The sequence below is a fragment of the Nycticebus coucang genome, chromosome 6, assembly GCF_027406575.1.
Source record: "Nycticebus coucang isolate mNycCou1 chromosome 6, mNycCou1.pri, whole genome shotgun sequence".
Classification (NCBI taxonomy): Eukaryota; Metazoa; Chordata; class Mammalia; order Primates; family Lorisidae; genus Nycticebus; species Nycticebus coucang.
In genome coordinates this window covers 129,343,546-129,359,057 of record NC_069785.1, presented here as the reverse complement: position 1 = coordinate 129,359,057, position 15,512 = coordinate 129,343,546, and the positions used below count along the sequence as shown (strand labels likewise).

The 15,512-nt window shown below is 44.6% G+C and overlaps 1 protein-coding gene across 7 annotated transcripts in view; it reads right to left on the bottom strand.

The window, feature by feature from the left end:
* Window positions 1-15,150, bottom strand: part of MSANTD2 (Myb/SANT DNA binding domain containing 2) — a 37,032-nt gene extending 21,882 nt beyond the window's left edge. For 5 of the 7 annotated variants that reach the window (XR_008380691.1, XM_053594662.1, XM_053594663.1 and 2 more), the window contains exon 1: window positions 13,856-15,150. Coding sequence is in view for 6 of the 7 variants with exons in the window: in XM_053594662.1 (XP_053450637.1) it covers window positions 13,856-14,632 (777 nt within the window). In the remaining variant the exon portion in view is untranslated. The remainder of the gene's footprint in view (window positions 1-13,855) is intronic. The other 2 variants (XM_053594656.1, XM_053594657.1) reach the window with 1 other exon arrangement.
* Window positions 15,151-15,512: the final 362 nt, after the last annotated feature.

Below are 15,512 nucleotides of genomic sequence, written 5' to 3'. Positions count from 1 at the left end.
CAGTTGTCATCGTTTAGCTGGCCCAAGCCAGGTTCCAACCCGCCAGCCTTGGTGTATGTGGCCGGCACTGTAACCACCATGCTACGGGCGCCAAGCCATATAATATAAATCATTCTTTTTTTTTTTTTTTGTAGAGACAGAGTGTCACTTTATGGCCCTCGGTAGAGTGCCGTGGCCTCACACAGCTCACAGCAACCTCCAATTCCTGGGCTTAAGCGATTCTCTTGCCTCAGCCTCCTGAGTAGCTGGGACTACAGGCGCCCACCACAACGCCCGGCTATTTTTTGGTTGCAGTTTGGCCGGGGCCGGGTTTGAACCCGCCACCCTCAGTATATGGGGCCGGCGCCTTACCGACTGAGCCACAAGGCACCGCCCTAATATAAATCATTCTTAATAAAGCAAAAGCAAATGAATTTCTACTATGCATAATGAAGGGTATAGATTTCAAACTTTAAGATCAATAAAGTTTTATCAAGGACTATCATACTGCTTGGATGTGGTGGCTCACACCTATAATCCTAGCACTGGGAGGCCAATGCAGGTGGATCACTTGAGCTCAGGAGTTCGAGACCAGCCTGAGCAACAGTGAGACCTTATCTCTACTTAAAATAAAAAAAAATCAGATGGGCATTGTGGTGGGTACCTGTAGTCCCAGATACTCAGGAAGAAGCTGAGGCAAGAGGATCACTTGAGCCCAAGAGTTGATTAGGGCTGGCTGCTGTAAGCTTTGACAATGCCATGGCACTCAACCCCAGGACGACACAGGCAGACTCAAAAAGTTAAAAAAAATAAGGAATATCTTATTTGAAGTTTTTTTCCTAATTGTGTTAATTGCTTGAATTACATATTTTAAATATCATACTGTTTTCTACCAGAACATAGGCTCTTTGAAGGCAAGGGTTTTGTCAGTTTTGTTCACTGATGTACTCAGGACATAAAATCAATTCTCTGCATGTAGAAGGGCTCAATAAATTTTTGTTGAGATTATATATGGACAGTTGAGATTCCAAATGAGATTGAGATACTTTGTGACCTATCTTACTCTTTCTAAATCATAAAACCAACTCTTTCCCTTCAGAGAAAAGTATTTGCAAGTTAAAAAAAATAATAAAAGCAATTGTTGGTAGATATGAACTTTTATTCTAGTTTTATTAATATCAATTACAAACACAATTGGTTTATTCAAATAAATGAAGTAATGTGAAGATAGTAGAGAAACTGTAAGTTTCCAAGGCTATTACAACAAAGTAGTCTTACATAGGCTGAGAAAATGCAACTAAAAAACATATTGAAGTAAACAACTTCCACTCTAGTGTATCAGTTTATATTGAATGAAGTAATATGTGGTAGCTCAAAATATGAAATGTATGAATACAGCCAACAACACACAAATAAAAATTAAATGATGGCTGCTGTTCCTAAAATGCCTGAGAATAAATACAGGTTTGTAATTTACTAAGGAATAACAATACATCCTACTGAGTGAAAAGATAGCACTCGCTTGTTTAGTGCCAAGGAAAAAAGTACTTCCACTGGCTCTCAAGGACTCTCTCAACCAAAACCAGGGGAGAATTATACAGATTTAAACCCATGCCTTTTTCCATATGCAGACATCTTTCAATTATTTAGAACGGGGGTTAGGGGAGGCTCAGCATGGATTACGAACTCCAGATAATCTGTAACATATGCATAGGAGGGACCGATTCATTGAACATTCTTTTTAAACACTAAATGAAATTTCTGCAATGGTGAACAGCAGGCAAAAGACAGTGGAAGAACCCCACAACACCAAAAGATTTAAAGCACATCTAATCATCCCTGCAATCCTAACAATCATTTAAAATCTAAAATTCTGTATGGTACTAGTCTGTTGCTTTTGAAACTCAGAAAGTTTTCATCCTATTTTATTTCATTTTTTTCAGCATTACACAGATGTGACTTTCCACATGGGGGGAAAACCTGCTATTCTATCCTAACCTAGCAATAGGAACATATTTCTGGGTGTCGGTATGACAATTAACATTTGAAATCTTAGATCTCAATTTTAGTTCTTAACCTCTGGTTATGTTAAGAAAACAGAGAAGAAAAGACAGGATAATCACTTCTGAAGACTGGGGAGATCAAAATCCAGAGTCTGTACAAAGTATAATCCAGAGGCAACTCAGATAGGACTGTCCCAGCATGGTGCATAGGGTGGGTTTCATTAGGTTCTTAGAAATCAAGCCTAAGAACTGAAGCTATGAAGTATTGTGATGTCTTTGATGACTGCTGCAACGAATCCTCTGTAAGTTGGGAGAGAAGTAGATAGTGAGTTATCTCATAGGGTAAGAGCTAACAAATCCTAGAAATTAAAATGTTCAGACTCTCCCAATAGCCCCTTGATTTTGGCGTATCTGAAATCCATTCTCTTCCCTCGTCTTCACCGCCACTGCTTTATTTTCTTCCTCCTCATGCTCACTGAAAGAGCTTCTAAATGACCTTTGTGCTTCCAGTTTTCCTCTTTCCATTGTCCATGTTACAGCCAGTGACTATTCTAAAATTTAAGACTAACCATGTCACTGCCTCTTAAAAATTTAGGATAAAAGGTCTGGCACAGTGCTTCACAACTGTAATCCCAGCACTTGGGAGGCCAAGGCAGGTAGATTGCTTGGGCTCACAAGTTTGAGACCAGCCTGAGCAGGAGAAGACCCTGTCTCTAAAACACAGCCGAGCATTGTGGTGGGCGCTTGTAGTCCCAGCTGTTTGGGAGGCTGAGGCAAGAGGATTACTTGAGCCCAAGAGTCTGAGGTTGCTGTGAGCTATGACACCACAGCATTTTACCAGGGGCAAGAAAGTGAGACTCTTGTCTCAAAAAAAAATAAATAAATAAAGCATGTAGGATAAAGTCCATACTCCTTAACACATCGCCTGACCACCAGTCTCATTTGGTACTACTTTCCACCTCCCTTCACCCTTCATTCCCAAATTCTAGGCTCCAGCTATCTGAAACTACATCATACAAATTTGGTATCTTAAGTCTAAAAGAAAACAATGATTAAAAAAACTCTTGATCTCACCTCAAACTTTTAGTCTTTTTTGTTTTTTTATTTGAGATAGTCTCACTTTGTTGCCCTCCATAGAGTGCTGTGTCATCATAGCTCACAGCAACCTCAAACTCTTGGGCTCAAGTGATCCTCTTGCCTTAGCCTCCGGAGTAGCTGGGACTACAAGTGCCCATCACGACGCCCGGCTAATTTTTAGAGATGGGATCTTGTTCTTGCTCAGGCTGGTCTTGAACCCATGAGCTCAGGCAATCCGCCCACCTCAGCCTTCCCAGAACACTAGGATTGCAGGCGTGAGCCACCGTGCCCAGTCCAATCTTTAAGTCTTTTAAAATCTAACTGTAGGTTATAGTCATTAGAGGATTGCATAATCAATTTTAGTGGGCTGTGACTACCTTTCTTTTTTTTTTTTTTCTTTAACACTAACTCCTTTTATTCTCATAATGTGACTACCTTTCTAAATACCCAAAGTGGGAGATGAAGAAATAACACAGAGGGGATTTAGAACTGAACTGCTCTGATGAAGAGGACCCAGGGACAGGACCTAGGGGAACAGGACCTAGGGAGACAGGGTAGATGGATGCAGGGGAGAGGCATCTGAAGAATGCCGGTTTAGGGGAGAATGACTAGCTGGCCTGTGGGCATAGTGCACGCGTAATAATAACAGGGAGGTGTCATGCCCACACCAGGAGCGGGCCTTACGTCAATGGGGTCATGTCAAACAAACCTGGAGTGTGCCTGTTTTACTCCATGTTCTTCCCAAAACGTGTCCTGGCACCTGCGGGGCCTCCAGGAGAAAGACTCTGGCTCCCACAGCTGTTCGTGAATGTGCAAGATGGCCAAGACATAAGTAAAAGCCACAGCATCAAAACTTTAGAACAAGCCAGGTGCAGGGGCTCACACCTGTAATCCTAGCACTCTGAGAGGCCAAGGCTTGCTTGAGTTCAGGAGTTGGAGACCAGCCTGAGTAAGATTGAGACCCCATCTCCACTAAAAATAGAAAACCTAGCCAGGCATGGTGGCACAAGCCCATAGTCCTAGACACTTAGGGAAGCTGAGGCAAGAGAATTGCTCAAACCCAACAGTTTAGGTTGCTGTGAGCTATGACACCATGGCACTTCACCCAGGGTGCCACGAGCACTCTACCTAGGGTAACAGAGTGAGACTCTGAAAAAAAAAAAAATTAAAAACTTCAGAACTCGTGTGCTGAGTAAAGCAGCACACACTTCTGGGCCCTCCCCGCCCACACTCAGAGGTATGGCAGGTCTCTCCCAAAAGGCTGAACGGCTTCGACGGGGGCAAACAGAGGGACACAAGCAGATGGGGGACTGTGGAGGGGGAGGAGGTGTGGGTTTTCACGTTTCTCCCCTTGCTCAGTTCCTCCAGCTCCTCCATCCTGCCGTCTCCTGGGTGTGCCCCGTGTGGGGACCAACGTGACCCTGAATTGCCAGTCCCCGAGGAGTAAGCCTGCTGCCTAATACCCCCAGGTTTTCTCTGCACCAGTTTTAGGTGAGGGCACGTCTGGAAACAGCTGGACTGTGGCTGGGAAGGGGAAGCCATGCTGAAAAGTACTGCGGGGTGGGGAGGAGGAGAAAGACACAGGAAGGGGAATGAGAAAGACGGCTCACCAGGGCAGCTGTGGGCTTGGGCGCATTCACAGGCCGTGTAGAGCCTCTGGAGCTAGTGTCTCCATTCAAATAAAACAAACCAGAGTGTTACATCAAATAAGTTAACATTCAGAAAACACTTAGAACGGTGCATGGCACATAGTAAATGCTACACATATGTTGGCTATAAACATTATTATATGAAATGTGTTATACATATGTTAATGTTATATTATTTGAGTAGTAGGTCTCAGGGTAAAATATACTATTTTTTGAGGGCTGTGGTCAAAAAAGGATACACTACTTTGGTTTTTCTTTCCAGCATGTAACGTAAGGAATGAGATATCTGATGAGTATTCGACAACAGCATTTCAACGCTGTAAAAGAAGTTGTTCCTCATGAAAACATATAAATTACCGAGAACTGGTACGTCTATTCTGTCACCCCAAAACTACCAGCTTTACCTTTTACAAGGTTCTTTACAACACCACCAACCCATCATAGTTCCTAAATCACATCTTCACCACATGCCAGGCACTAGGGCAAATCGTTCTTCAATTAAAAGGCATGATTTTTTTTATAGTTTTATTTATTTATTATAATTACTATTATTATTTTGCAGTTTTTGGCGGGGGCTGGGTTTGAACCTGCCACCTCCGGCATATGGGGCCAGCACCCTACTCCTTTGAGCCACAGGAGCCGCCCCAAAAGGCATGACTTCTTAAATAGCTGATCACTTAAAAATTTCTGCAACAATTTCATTTGGTTTTCAATTGTATTTGGTTGCCCCTAGTTTGGGATTCTCAGATAAATGCATCTTGGCCTGTCTGCCGTCTGCACTGTTGTAGGTTATCTGCCTCTGAACTTTTACATCAACCACTCATTTATCTCTACTCCCTTCCCTCCAATTAAGTTCAACTTCACTTTCAGGATCCACCTTCTGAAAGCTTTAAATTGACATGTAATCCTTCCTGTAGCACCAGGAACCCAGGATTAACACCGACACACAAGACCTTACTGATAATGTTGTAATTGGTACTTCAGTAATCTGGCTCCTTTATTGGAAGGTCACGGACCTACTACAGTAGGTACTCACATATTTGTTGGCAAATAATGAAAATATCAAGTCCTTATTTCAGATCTTAGTATTTAAGGAAACCCTATGATGAATCTGTTAAGTTGAGTCTGATGAAACGGAATGTGCAAGGTATCTAACTTCCATCCTGCTACCTAGCAGATGCTAGAACTTTAGCCAAGAGTTAAGCCCCGCTCCTTTCTCCCATAACCCTCCCGTTGCCCTCTGGGCTTTCTAAGAGCAGTTGAATTCAAGGGCCCAGGCCCACTACCCCAGTAGTCTGTAACTGAAGTAGCCTCCTTTAACAACTGACCAAGGCACCTTTAAGCCTTAGAGATTCCTGTCATTCCCCATCTTATGTGTATTTCTTTAGGTGTGAAGCTTGTGCTCTGAATTTAGAATGACTAAAGCAATATAGCTTAGTAACATCCCCTCTTTTTCCCTTGAGACAGAGTCTTGCTCTGTCACTCAGGCTGGAGTATAGTGGCATCATACTTCACCTCAAACTCTTGGGCTCAAGCGATTTTCTTGCCTCAGCCTCCTGAGTAGTTGGGACTACAGGCATGCGCCACCACACCTGGCTAACTTTTCTACTTTTTAGTAGAGACAGGGTCTCATTCTTGCTCATGCTGGTCTCAAACTCCTGGTCTCAAGCAATCACTGGCCTCTCAGAGCCCTAAGTTTACAGGCATGAGCCACTGCACCACGCTCAACACTGTTTCTCTTAAATATAACCAGCATATTTCCTAATCACTAAAATTTTCAAGAGATATTTGGTAAAACCCACAGGTGGATTTTTCAGATTCATAGCACATTATTAAATACATTTTATAGCCGATCCTCATTCATCTTGCACTAGATTTAATATTTTTATGTCCTATTAACTTGCTATAGACTTTTATTTATTTATTTATTTATTTTGTAGAGACAGAGTCTCACTTTACTGCCCTCGGTAGAGTGCCGTGGCGTTACACGGCTCACAGCAACCTCCAGCTCTTGGGCTTATGTGATTCTCCTGCCTCCGCCTCCCAAGCAGCTGGGACTACAGGTGCCCGCCACAACGCCCAGCTATTTTTTTGTTGTTGCAGTTTGGCCGGGGCTGGGTTTGAACCCACCACCCTCGGCATATGGGGCCAGCGCCCTACTCACTGAGCCACAGGCGCCGCCCTGCTATAGACTTTTAAACACCTGGAAACTTTGGATGTCAGCTTTAAAATGTTGAAAAGGATAGGAGGATTTCAAAATTCTTTTGGGAATACATAAATAAAAAGTTTGAACATCCATTGTTCCAAAGCCGTCCTGGCCAACACAACAGCCACTAGCCACAGTTTCACAGTCACCATAGCCACATTTCAAATCCTTAATTGCCATCTGTGATGAATGGCTACCATACTAGACAGTGTGGATATAGAACACTGCCATTATCTCAGTAAGATGTATTGGACAGCACCATCCTAGTGTGCACTGTTTGCCTAAGCCAGCTGAGATAATAATACTCCTTGCATTAAAAGCTGTACCTTCTAGACTGACAGGGACATTTTTCTTGGCTTTTGGGTAGAGTGTCATGGCATCATAGCTCACAGCAACCTCTAACTCTTGGGCTCAAGTGATCCTCTTGCCTCAGTTTTTCTATTTTTAGTAGAGGTGGGGTCTTGCTTTTTGCTCAGGCTGCTCTCCAATCTATGAGCTCAAACTATCCACCCACCTCAGCCTCCCAGAGTGCTAGGATCACAGACGTGAACCACCACTCCTGGCCCCATTTTTCTTGAATTTTATCAGGGTTCCTTCTACACAGGGGTAAAGTGACAGGAGGACAAGAAGGAACTTCTAAGTTCCCCCTAAAGGTTTGAGTATGTGGCCAAGAGAATCCTTTTATAAAATAAAAACTACTTCAATACTCTCCATAACAACTTTTTACCTTATACTGTTCAATATGGTAGCCACTAGTCACATGTGGCTATGCATAATTTCAAGTTAATTAATTAAATATAGGGTGGCACCTGTGGCTCAAGGAGTAGGGTGCCAGTCCCATATGCTGGAGGTGGCGAGTTCAAACCCAGCCCTGGCCAAAAACCAAAAAAAAAAAAAAAATTAATTAAATATAATTAAAATTTTTGTTCTGCAGGCACACTAGCTACATTTCTTTTTTTTTTTTTGGCTGGGGCCGGGTTTGAACCCACCACCTTTGACCAAAAACCTACATGTAAGTGTAATAGTCCAAGATGGTCTATTCTTTTTTTTCCAATTTATTTATGTATTTATTTATTTATTCATTTATTTATTTTTTGCCATTGTTTTTTTAGCTGGCCCAGGTCCGGTTCGAACCTGCCAGCCGTGGTGTATGTGGCCAGTGCCCTACCTACTGAGCTATAGGTGCCGCCCATAAAGAGATGGTCTATTTTTTTAAGATACAGTTTAAGCCTCTTCACAAGGCTTATACTTCTTTTTTTCTTTTTGAGACAGAGTCTCACCTCTTACTATGTCTCTCTGGTAGAGTGCTGTGACATTACAGCTCACAGCAACCTCAAACTCTTGGGCTTAAGCAATTCTCTTGCCTCAGCCTCCCAAGTACCTGGGACTACAGGCACACGCCACATTGCCTGGCTATTTTTTGTTGCAGTTGTTATTGTTGTTTAGTTGGCCCAGGCTGGGTTCGAACCCTCCAGCCTCAGTATATGTGGCTGGTGCCATAACCACTGTGCTACGAGCGCTGCCCAAGGCTTACACTTCAAGTCACATTCACAAGCAGACAAGCAAACTGGAATGCACACACTTTCAGATGATAATGGGATGAGAATAACAGAAGTCGAATATGTAAAAAGTAGTGGAAAACAAGTATGTCTAAGTCTTTCTTATGAACTATTTGAGTGGCCTGTATTTCTTGGAAACCTTTCAACAATAATGGAGAAGGAAACCTGTGTGTGCAAACACCAAAACAGAAGTCCTCAGAGATGGGCAGTGCCTATTAAAATGTATACACAGGGACAAAGGTATCTTTGGGCTCCAAGTTATGTTTGTCCTCTTGATTCTCACAAACAAATAACTGCAAGGCTTGAGAGCTAAAATAAAAGACCAAAAATATCATATTGTGTTTTGACTGCTAAAGTACAAAATTTGTCCCAAAGATGATGGCAATTAGATAAATCTAAGCAACGCTCCTAAAAAATTGATCATCTTGTTTGCTGGGCAGAAGACTCCTTTCCACTTTTAAATTTGATGAGTAACCAGCACTGATCTAGCAAAGGCAAGTTTTTTAGGTCACATACAGTCACCTTGCATTTCATTTTAAGGCAGAGCTACAAGTACACATCTGTTTCCAAAGACATAAAGCCAACTCTCAAGAGGCAAATTTTTGGAGAACACCCAAAAATATGGGACTCGAGAATGAGTTTTGCAGGGCATCAAATTAACTGACTGAAGTGTGAATGCAGCATCTGGCTCAGAAGTGATGCTTTCATGAATTCCAAGTCAAGATATACCTTTCAACTACTACAGAATGGTGATGAGATCGTTCCCTCCTTTGAAGTCATCACACTTACAGACTGTATTAGTCATGTGACACTTCATCAACTACTGCCTAAGTACCATCACTTGTGTATTCTTAGACAGCTTTTTAACTCTTTGATGTATATATGCAAGCTTCAATTGGATTGTAAACTCTTGGAACTACAGAAACCGTGCATTACAATCCTTTTCTTTCTTTCTTTCATTAAAGATACAGTTTTTACCCATCCTAATATCTAGCATACAGGCTTATACATTGTAAGCATCCAGGTTATTTGGTGAATGGAAATTGTGAAGAAAAGGCCTATATAAAAGGAGAAAATCCATGTAGTCCCTAGACAAAGAACCACCTTGATTTGTTATTCTGACTCCAAAATCATGCTAGAATTGTTAGCAGTCAAGTTTTCTTCTGGCAAACATATAAAAAAGCAACAAAACTTCAGAATAAACAACACTCTGTGTAGTAAGGCAATCTTAAACATGTCTATTTTATCCAAATGATAGAACAAACACCTATAATATGACAGATATCAACATGAAATTCTTTGCATCAATAAAGAAATGTTTATACCTAAGTTAAAATCACGTGACAAACACATTCATTTGGATCATATTAAAAAGTAGAACATTAGTCTCAAAATCCATGACTTATTATTAATTCAATTTCAGTATTCACAGGTATAATACTTTCATTATACAAACAAGATGAGGCACAGTCCGGAGTAGGTTATGTGATGTGTTTTAAAGTTATTGAGGAAAGTAGTTAGAGGCTCGGCGCCTGTAACTCAAGTGTCTAGGGTGACAGCCAGATACACTGGAACTGGTGGGTTTGAATCCAGCCCAGGACTGCCACAAATGACAACTACAACCAAAAAAAAGGAAACAGGTTGAGATAGGACTCAGCTTTCTTTTGAGACAGTCTCACTATGTCACCCTCAGTAGAGTGTGTGGCATCACAGCTCACAGCAACCTCAAACTCTTGGGCTCAAGCCATTCTCTTGCCTCAGACGCCAAAGTAGCTGGGACTACAGGTGCCCACCACAACACCTGGCTATTTTTAGAGGCAAGGTCTCACTCTTGCTCAGGCTGGTCTCAAACCTGTGAGCTCAGGCAATCCACCTGCCTAGGCCTCTCAGAGTGCTAGGATTATAGGTGTGAGCCACCCTGCCCTGCCAAATTCCTCATTGTCTGCATCTTACTGAACTACTTTGTTTCTAGTTTGCAAAATCTAAAACAAAGTATCACCAAATTTCTTTAGCAGTTCTCAAACACAATGAAGTGAAGGAGATTTCTGAATTACTTGTTTTAAATCATTTCTGAGACTAGGATCTAAAGATATGTTTTCAGAAGTTTGGGATTCTCTGAGAATTTAAGGTTCTATCTTTATTTTCATAAGCATAATCTGGGTTACTTGAACATCCACCTCATAATTTCTACATGGCTGTGATTTCAGTGCCCACATTTGCTTCTGTGCTGAAGATTACATTCACGCTAAGTCTCCTAATGAGAGTTGTTAATGCGTTTTTTTGTTTGTTTTTTGAGACAGTCTCATTTGGTCACCCTCAGTAGAGTGCGGTGGCATCACAGCTCACAGCAACCTCAAACTCTTGGGTTCAAGCGATCCTCTTGTCTCAGCTTCCCAAGTAGCTGGGACTACAGGTGCCAGCCACAACGCCTGGCTATTTTTTAGAGACAGGGTCTTGCTCTTACTCAGGCTGGTCTCAAACCTCTGAGCTCAGGGCAATCCATCCACCTCCGCCTCCCAAGTGCTGGATTACAGATGTAAGCCACTGCGCCTAGCAATGCAGTCTTTTTTCAACCTGAGTTTCAAAGTCTGTTTCTGAGTTAAAGTTTGAATAATGCTGGTGTATATTTTCTACTTTCTGAAATTCTCTTTTCCAGACTTTATTTGATGACTTTAATAAATACATATTCACAGTCTATTATATGCTAGTACAGCAGTGAATAAGAGAGACCAGAACCTGTCCTTAAGAGCTTATCACTCTTGCAGGAAAGATCAACATTATTAATGAAAAGGCCTAGGATCGGGTGGCGCCTGTGGCTCAAGGAGTAGGGCGCTGGCCCCATATATGGGAGGTGGTGGGTTCAAATCCAGCCCCAGGCCAAAAACTGCAAAAAAATAATAATAATTAAATAAAATCCCCCCCCCCCAAAAAAGAAAGAAAAGGCCTAGGATCCTTGATTGACATCACATAAAGAGTAAAGTACTCTGAAAAACAAAATGGTTATCTGACCTCCTTGCTAACTGCTATTATGGATCAGAAAACCCACTGGTCATCTGCATATTCTCAAAATATTCTAAGACCTTGAGGTCAATTTGGTCGTACCTGTCTAGAGACAGGTAAACTGATCTTTTTAGAATCTTCAAAGAAGCACAGTCTTTGTTGGTTGCTTTATGTCATCCCTCTCATAAATGGATAATGAAGCAATCCAACTAGTTATTCCCTGGTCACCAGAGAAATGATTTTATGGAGAGATTTATATTCAGTGAGGTTTTGATAGCACACTTTGTGTGATTGGGAAATTTCTAAGGACAGAAATCAATAAAGCTAAAAAAGTTACAAATGGCTAACTTGGATAGATGGCTAAAGTAGGACATTGCAAACACGCTCCCCAAAATTTAACCCAATGACTTGAAAAGAGCAATGAATTGTGGGGAGAGAATCCTTACAATCCTAACAAAAGTACAACCATTTTGGGAGGAGAGCAAGTCAGAGGAAACAGGTCAGAACCAAACTGCATAACCACAGCAGACCCCCCAACACACACTCCTCACACTCCTGGAATGTTTCAAGACCAGTATTCCCAGGAAACAACAGAACAGTAACTTTCCACCCTAGCTCGGGCTGGCGCCAAAGATTAGGCCCTATTTGGAACATCAGCCCCTCTGCAGAACCGAGTGACTCCAAGATTAGCCCCTGGTGCAAAAGATCAGTCCTTTGCAAAAGAGAATGCCTCTCCTGGTATCCCCCTCCCACATTCCAAACACACTAATAAGGTTAATTAAAGCCTCTTGGAGCTGTGTGACAGGAAGTTGACTTATGGTTAGGTTCCTTTCTGCTCTTTTCCTCCTAATAAAACTTCTCCTTGATCCCTGGACTGGCCTCCTGTCCTTCTTGTAGACCATCATCATAACTCTACCCTTGAACTGCTCCAAATGAGATTCAAAGAAAAGTAGCTTTTTTCCCATTAGCTACTACTTCAATTACGTCGTTGTTTAAAAAAAAAAGTCCCAAAGGTATGTTATTAAATAAACTAATTTAATTCTGTAATTGGGTAATGGATGCCAAATTCCTTGAACAATAGTTAGTAGGTTTGAAATATCTTAGTTTTTGGACCAAATTTTCTTAGCAACAATATCCTTAATGAACACTCCTGGAGCCAAGAGCTCATAAACGTTGGTGTAATTTCCCTGTTAGTGTGGTTACTCTTTAGCCTGACTGTTCTCACTGGGTTTCATGGTTGCTCTTTAGTACCATTATGGTTACTTATGACTGTTCTTAGTGGTTTTTACCACTAAGGAGTACCCAGAAAAAAATGCCAGCCTTACCAGAAAAATAAGTACACAGACACTATGACTAAGTAGTAGAGTCAGTTCAGCGAAAATTGGGAAAATCCTACCTAAATCTCTTAGCAGACAATATGATGAGGGAAGGAGTTTAACCAAAACACAACTCTGTCAATGATACAAATATGAAGACTACTAGGTAAAAGGCAGCAGAAACAGCAAAATGATAACCTGGCTGGTGGTTAAGATTCCTAGCCCAAGTCAAGCCTCTACATTTAAACACGCAGGTACACAAGGATGGCCAGATGCACACCAGAGTTCTACTTGTCACCACATCCAGCACAGTAGCTAACAGGGGAAAACTGGTTTTCATGAATGAGCTTCATCAGAAACAGCAGGGCCTCAAGCCAAACTCTGGAGACATCCACAATCCAAATTCCAGACCAACTCTTGGCCAAGCTAACTTTCGTGGTGCCCGCTAACTTCACGATAACCATAGACAGTCTGGCTACAATTCAAGCCTTTCCAGTTTTCCAAAACATCTCAAGTATCACTCGTCCTTCGTTGCTCAAGTTAGAAGCAAAGCGGCTGACACAAAGGCCGGTCGCCCCACAGCGCTTTTTGTATGGCTTTGCCACAGCCACTTCTGAAAATTCCTAACCTTGGGGGGCTCAACGCACTCCCCCCTTCTGCCCTGCCACGATTCTGCCCCGGCTGGTAAGCCTCTGCCTGGGAGCCCCTCCGCCTGGAACAAAGCGAAGGGCCCCGGCAGTGGGGGCGCCAGGCGCCGGCGGCACAGAGACTGCGGCACCGCGCACAATGAGAAACTACAACTTCAGAGCGCAGGAACATCCTCAATTGGCAAGAAAGAGGGGCGGCGGCAGACACGCCCAACTTCAAACTCAGGAAACCTACGGGCTGGCGGCCATCTGGAAAAAAGCCCCTTTCCCAGGGAGAGAAGAAGAAGGCGGATGAGATGCGAATCGCCCACCGGGCCCCGGAGGGGAGCCCTGCCTCAGACCGGCCCCCGCCCCCGAGGCCCGCTTCCTCGCTCTTTCTCTGCCTCTGGAGCGCTGCCCCAGGCCGGGCGGCCGGTTACCTTGATGCGCTCCCGGCACTGAGACGGGGTCCGCTCGTAGCCCAGCTCGGCCAGGGCCCGGGACACGCGCTCGTACATGGCCGGCCCGGGGGCCTTGCTGCCGAACACCGTGCCGGCTCCCTCCAGCTGCTGGTACCGCACCTCCACCAGCCGCTCGTTGCCCCACACTGCGATGAGCGCGTTCGTCTCGGCTGGCGTCCACGACATGCCCCGGCAGGCGGCGGCGGCAGCTGCCGCAGCCCCGCCACCGCCGCCACCAGGGGAGAAGGAGACCGAGGACGAGGCGGCGCTGCGGCCCCCCAGCCCCAGCCCGAGACCCCCGGACGCCGCTGCCCCCGAGCACGTCGCACTGCCTGGCCCGAGCGGGGAGGCACCCCGAGGCGTGGAAGGGTCGGACAACGATGGATTTCCGTCGCTCAGGCCTCCAGGAGAAGCCGGGGAGAGCACCTCCATCTTCGGGATTTTTAGCGGCGAGTTGGCGGGCAGCTCCGAGCCACAGGGCGCAGCCATCTTCCAAGCGGCCGCCGCTGCACCGCCCGGAAGTGACGCGCCCGCGCATCCGGCCGCCGCGGTCTCCGGGGCTGCCCTGGGGCCTGGCTCGGTTGCGGGCTGGCGGCTGCGGACCGCTGCGGCAGAGGCGGCGGTGGGCGGGCGGAGGCCGTCTGCGCCTCCCGCTCTTTCTCCGCGAGCTTTCCCGCGCCGCCCGCTCCTCTCCCGGGGCGAGGGGCGGGGACGAGGCGCGCAGAAGCCCCGAGCCGAGGAAAAGGGTGGGGGCATGAGGGCGCAGAAGTGAGGAACAGATCGGAGCCTTCCCACTTCCTCTCCAATCTCAGCCCCGGGGAGGAGGGGTGAGGCTCGCGAGGGGGCCCCAAGTTAAGGAGGAATTGACCATTTCACTCTCTCCTGCCTCCCTCGCCCCTGCCCGTCTTCTTTCTAAACTGGCCTCTAGGTGCAGAGGCTGACGTACAGGGTGGGGACTAGGGAAGACTAGGGAGGGTACTGGGGGAAAGGCGCCGAGGACGAAGGAGGAGCGGTTCTGGGGGAGGCTTTTAGAAAGCAGATGTGGACCAGAGTAGGGTTTCTGCACTGTAGCTTTTCAAGAAACCCAAGCCCGTTGTTTGAAGAACAGCACCTCTTTAAGTTATGATCTATTGTTCTCCAGTTAGGGTAGGTGTGACCATTTTATGGAAGAATTAGATTACTTCATTGCGTCTTTAGTTGTCTATAGTTTGAGCATGTAAAACCTCCTGGGCCCGGCAGAAAAGTCATTTTATGATACTATAGTCCATCCTTCCTGCTTTGGAAGTTTCATGGTTTTCCCAGGTTTTCCAGATTAAAAAGAAAAGTGTCGATTATGACAGGTCTTGTGACCTCTGGAAATAAATTAGTGCATTAGTCACTCCCGAACTTTCCTTTAAGTGCTGGAACTTGAACAGTAGTACACCAAATCTGGTACTTGGCAGTTAGATATTTCCATATTCTTCAAAGATGAAAAATCATTTTTTTTTTTTTTTGAGACAGCCTCAATCTGTCGCCCTGGGTAGAGTGCTGTGACATCACAGCTCACAGCAACTTCCAACTCCTGGGCTTAAGCGATTCTCTTGCTTCAGCCTCCCAAGTAGCTAGGACTATAGGCGCCCACCACAACGCCCAGCCA